General features: G+C 42.3%; 1 protein-coding gene across 3 annotated transcripts in view; it reads left to right on the top strand.

Annotated features, from left to right (window-relative positions):
- The window catches only part of zeb2b (zinc finger E-box binding homeobox 2b), a 55,308-nt gene extending 51,333 nt beyond the window's left edge, over nucleotides 1-3,975 (top strand). For 2 of the 3 annotated variants that reach the window (XM_052057838.1, XM_052057837.1), the window contains exons 8-9: nucleotides 898-1,078; nucleotides 1,959-3,975. In XM_052057838.1, coding sequence (XP_051913798.1) covers nucleotides 898-1,078; nucleotides 1,959-2,533 — 756 coding nt within the window. In that variant the 3' untranslated portion in view covers nucleotides 2,534-3,975. The remainder of the gene's footprint in view (nucleotides 1-897; nucleotides 1,079-1,958) is intronic. The other variant, XM_052057839.1, reaches the window with a different exon arrangement.
- The last annotated feature ends 2,025 nt before the right edge of the window (nucleotides 3,976-6,000 follow it).

Genomic DNA, 6,000 nt, shown 5'->3' on the forward strand with positions numbered 1-6,000 from the left:
AGGGGACATTTGTTTTACAAAACCCAAGACCATGCACACTACGGCTTGTCACCCACCAAATCCCTGTCCCTCTTTGTGGGTGTGTTTGGAAATACGCTCATACGCTCTTTATTCAGAAGACCATTCGAAAACTCAGAATGTTCAGGTTTTCAGAGTGCAACCAAAAAATGGAGCCCACTCACGTTCATACAAGGAATGTATTGTAAACAGCTGTGCTCAGAAATTAATGGCAGCGCAGTGTGCCCTGCCATCGGCAGCACACAAGGGTGACAAAACGCCCACTTAATAATTAAGTTTTACTTTTTAGTTTAAAATGGCTTACCTTAAACAGAATCCCGCGCCCCTTTGTAGACAAAGGTACAATCGTGGTGGTTTAATCTTGCTTGTAAATTTTAGTTGTGAAAACCAAAACCGAGTTTCAACTTCTGTACTGAATGACTGAAGTTGCTTCTTCGATTTTAGAAGTAGAAAAGTAGCCATGGCAATTTTGTTTCGGGTTCCAAAACAAGGATGTAATTGATTATTCCACAAGGATGTAATTTTGCCTAACAATGCATCGTGATGTGATGCAACATTAAGGTGAGCCATTTTCAGAGCAAAGCAAAAATGTTAACGTTTCATCGTCCTCGCGTACTGTCAGAGGCAGTGTGTGCACTGTTCCCATTATTTTCTGAATGCAGCCAAAAATCAGCAGCTCGATAATTATAAGTCAACCGCGGAAATTCACTTATCGTAGGGATCATGAAATGCACGAAAAGTGTTGGAACACTGAATATTTGAAAAGAATAATTATAGAAGATTTTGAATTTTAATGCTGGCCACATGCAAGCCTAAACTAATTGTTGTTTTTGTTTTTTGTCCTCTTTCTCTTTTCTGTCGTTGTTTATTGTTGATAAGGGCGACCTACTTGACGCTACAGCCGATTACATGTCAGGGCTGGATGACATGACAGACCCCGATTCCTGTCTGTCGCGGAAGAAGATTAAGAAGACTGAAAGTGGTATGTACGCGTGTGACTTGTGCGACAAAACATTCCAGAAGAGCAGTTCCCTTCTCAGACACAAATATGAACACACAGGTATATACTGTTCTAGACCCTTATTTCCAACCCCATTATATTTCCTTTTGTCAATGTTTGTATTGAAAATCCTCAGTGAATCTTTGAACGTGTCCCCTCCTCTTCCTCTTTCCTCTGTTGCACATCTTGTAACTTGCTTTTTCATCAACAGGGTGGACGTAGTTTTGCTAGTTGTTATCCCGATGAGTAAAGGCAACTCTGTTATTGGCGATAGATCGCATCAGCACCTTCAGAGTGCCATTAACGAGTCTTTCTTATCCCTGTTACGAGACAAAGTTCCTCTTTCATGGGGTTGCATCATTCATTTCAGACACTAACGCTCATCTAGTGTTTGCCGCTTTTGTGCGTCTTATCTATTTGGACATGAAAGCGACGCTTTCATGCTCACGTCGCTGTGTTGTTCTGGTCCTGCACTGAAGGGAAGTGGTCCGACTGGAGATTAAGAAGCCGTTCCGCCTGGTGCACAGCATATATTGCAAAAGTTTTAACAGAAAAGAAATGCTTCCTGCGGCAGGCATGCTATCAACATGAACTTCAGTCATATTTACAGATAAGCTTGTCCCCGCCCCCTCCTGCTGAGCTCAGATTTCTTAACTCCTCAGCCACTGTATTTACGATGCATCGATGAGTGCGAGGCACTGACGAGTTTCTTTGCTTGGACAGCAGGAGGGAACTTCCATAAAGTCAGCCGGCGAATGCGAACGCACTTTCTCCTCACAATTTGAATAGCATTAGATTTGATGTCCCGTTATGTCATTTTGCTCCATGCCATCCAATCCATCAAACTCTTTGCTTTCCTCTGCTTTGTGTGATTTATTGTGGCGCCCTGATCGTTGTCGCGCCACTCACGTTCTTCGCGCTTTGTTTTGTGTGTCCGCAGGCAAGCGGCCGCACCAATGTCAGATCTGCAAAAAGGCCTTCAAACACAAGCACCATCTCATTGAGCACTCACGCTTGCACTCGGGCGAGAAGCCCTACCAGTGCGACAAGTGCGGCAAAAGGTTCTCGCATTCGGGCTCGTACTCGCAGCACATGAACCATCGCTACTCCTACTGCAAGCGCGAGGCGGAGGAGCGCGAGGCGGCCGAGAGAGAGGCCCGCGAAAAGGGCCATCTGGAGTCTACGGAGCTGCTGATGAGCCGGGCCTACTTGCAGGGAATCACTCCTCAGGGTTACCCGGAGCTGGCGGAGCGTGAGGCCATCTTGCGGCACGACGGCGTGAATGGAGGGATCATAGAGGGACGCAAGGAAGTGGATGAAGAATATGTGAAGATGGGACGCAGGGAGGATGAGTTTGAGTTTGAGGAGGAGGAAGAGAGCAAGAGCATGGACACGGACCCGGACACGTTGAGGGACGAAGAGGAGAACGGAGAGCACTCGATGGACGATAGCTCGCTGGATGGCAAAATGGAAACCAAATCGGATCGCGAGGACACGATGGAGGACGCCATGTAGTGGTCTGTCCATGGGAAACGTTTGACGTTTCTTCCGGTTCAGTATTCTTACCTGCTCGGTTTAAGCCTGGATGTTTTAAACCGTACGTGCACGTGCCTGAAGCTTCCGGGAAGCTTTGACCGCTAAATCAATGAGGCAGCGGCATTGAAGGGAGGGGGAGGGGTTTGTGACTGAAGCCGCATTATGCAAACCCAACAAAGAATAAATTCATCTGGAAAAATGTACAGTCCAAAGGCCTATACATGAGTGTGGTGCTAACCTCCCCTGCCCGTGTTCCATAGTATTTATAGCACAAAAAATAAAAATAAAATAAAACAGTGACTTGTACAAATTGCACTCCGCTTCTATAATCATGAAGAAAAAAAAAGAAAAAAGAAAGTGTTGCCTATGTATATATTTATACGGGGTTGGAACAAGAGCAGCGGGGTCTGCGTACCCCTTTTAGCCCTTTGGTGTTTGTCGTCACCCACCTTTGGTTCCACCACCTGCGGCCACACTGTGTCAGGCCTCCAATCATTAAGACTGTGAAGGATATGGGTCAAAGAGGATGAGGAGGAGGAGGAAGATGATGAGCTTGTGGCGCGTCCGTCTTAAGGGAAATTGTGGGTTCTGGACGCTTCGGGATAGGGGGATGAAATGAAGGATGAAGCCTTTGAGGTGTTTTATGAAAAAGAAGCCTTATATGCAAACCTTTTAACCTGTGTGTTTTCTGCAAGTGCCACCCTCGTATTGTGTCAAAGGAAGGTTACTTTTTTTCACCAGCTTCAGTATTATGGGATGGTTTACCATTGTTCTCTGCGGCACCCGTGTCAGTATTAAGACTCTAGGCAGCAGTTACTTAGTTTACATTATGTTGTGCAATGTTTCTTTGTCAGTATTACACCAAACCTTTTTTTCTTTACTTTTTGGAAAACAACAAATTGCATTCATTTTATTTGTAGGTTGGAAAAAAACAAACTTATTTATGTGGCCCATTTTATATTTCCTAATTTTATTTATTTCATACTGTTGTGTACAGTACTATAGGTCTTCAATATATAGATATATTTTAGTAAAAAGGAACATGGTGTTGATCATAGGGCAAAATTTACGTAAAGAGAGCATTTATTGTGTTTTGAAACATTGTGAAATGCGAAGCTTAATCTTATTTTATTTTATTTCCTCTATTTTCCACATCATGGAAAATTCCAAATTTGGGAACTTTTATACAATTGTGAAAACACTGTATTTTCAACTGAAAAAAAATTCCACTTTCTTCATCTTTGTTTCTTTTTTTAAGCTAAAAAATGAACAGGGACTGTTAAATACTATGTATGATATCATGACTGAAAAAGAATCTTTCCTGAAATGTCTTTGTAAAAGTATTATTGAATTCTTGATTTGTAATTTCTCTTGAAAATGACCCTGCTCGAATAAAAGTAGCCAAATTAAAAAATACCAAACATTTGCTGAGTCCTCTTTGTTTGAATGATTTAAAAAAAAAAAGTTTTTTAATGTTTCAAATACAAGTGTTTATTTTTTACTGCACATGAAAAAAAATACTAGACTTTTTCAAATTTGAAAAAATAAAAAAAGAATACTAGCCTTTTTCATATTACGCAGCAATGCAGTGAGCAGGAGGAAATAATAGTTGCAAAATGTGTCTTCATCCTGCCACGTTTGTACTTGGCGGTGACAGGTGGACTCCATCACGCCTTTCACTGCGCTTTATGTAGATGAGCGGCAACATCAAAAGGCTCAGATGAAAGAATCAAAGGTTGAGCCATGCCAAACATCAGAACCAGCTTTGAGTTTTCCCATCGATCGCATCACCACCGGATCATTCACAGACTATCTCATGGATGAAAGGGGGGGTCGTTGAGGGGGGCTAAATGTTGTTTAGCTGTTGAATTTGGTATGTGACGTTGCCGAAAAGGGACGAACGTTGAAGTAGCGAGCCAGCCAGTTCAGCGCGGCTGGAGGGAGGTGCATCGATTAATTAACTGACCGTCCGCTACATACGCATCTTTCTGACTTGCTCTCCAGCTGAAAAGGAGGTCAAAGGTCAGGATTGGTGTGATTCCGGGAGCGACGCTCACAGCATAAGTGAAGTACGGAGTGGGAAAGCCGGAGACAGAAGTGGTCCCACAGTCGAGAGAAAAACTGACCGATTAAGAGCCATCGTCGTGAAGTAGTTCTGTCATTCTGCAATACTTGCCGAAAGTGATCCAGTCTGCTTTTACGTGTACAGATCAATACCGTCTGGCACTATTAGTAGAGGCCCGCTTCTAATTGCAATTAAGCTCAGCGTACGTGAACCGGATTGATTTTTGTTGCACTTCATTTTCTGACGAGTTCAACAAGAAAACAATTATTTCTGCTCTTCCCTTGCGACCCTGCATCTACGACATTACGTGTATAACTGCTCACTGTAAGTAAATAGTTACATTGCTATATTACTATCTCTGTGATGCATGACCCGACATCACTAAAAACTGGGGCTGCAAAATATAACCCCAAAATAGACCCCCCCCCCCCACACACACACACATATGCAATGTTGCATTGCTGAAAAGGAAAATGATAGGGTCACAATGATTAGAACACGGCCATGTGTGAGGTTGTTTTTAATGTAAAGCAGTCAATGGAGGCACTGAGAGCGTGTGTGCAGGCAGCGCTATGGCCTCAGGCTAAATGTACACTTAGCTCTGGTCTCCACGAAGCCCTGCAGTGAATCATTACAGCTCAGCTGTCCAAAACAAACCGCCAATCTGGGCCGGGCATATGGCTGCGTGGCGCTCAATGACAGTGATATGCTCGTGTTGCTTTCTGAACACATCACCAGGACTGGATATTAGATTTAACTAAAGCAAATCGCAATCAGCATTTTTAACATGTAAGCAATGAACTGCAGTCATGGAGGCTGTGAGCGGCACCTAACCTAAAACGCAGGGATTCGCAAAGGTATGGCCTGGGGGCTGCATATGACCCGCTTTGTTTTTCAATCCGTCCAAAGAGCATTTAGATGATCAAAACTCATGTAATATTTGTTGTTGGATTTGATTCATTCACTGTTTAGTTTTTACATTTTTATTGGCAAGAATTATAAAACATTTTATATCAAGTATACTTTGAACATTTTGTGTTAAATATTTTCCCAAATAACAGCTTAATTCATGCATTGCAAATGATCAAATGCAAATTAGGGCGATTTATTTATTCAATTTTATTTTGTCATGTGGTTGCATGAAATAAAATCATCTGGAGCCAAGTACATTTTAAGTTGACTATGAAACTACTTGAAAAAAAATATCTGGATCCAGTTGATTTTATATTGTGCAACCACTTGACAAAATGAAGTTGAGTCACTTCAACATTTTCTCAGTGTACCGGTAATGAAAAAAAAAAGCAATTTTACACGATTTACATGTACTCTAGACCTACATTAAATCATGATGGCCAACAACAAACTTTAAATCAGTAATCGC

Source organism: Hippocampus zosterae, chromosome 2 (assembly GCF_025434085.1).
Source record: "Hippocampus zosterae strain Florida chromosome 2, ASM2543408v3, whole genome shotgun sequence".
Classification (NCBI taxonomy): Eukaryota; Metazoa; Chordata; class Actinopteri; order Syngnathiformes; family Syngnathidae; genus Hippocampus; species Hippocampus zosterae.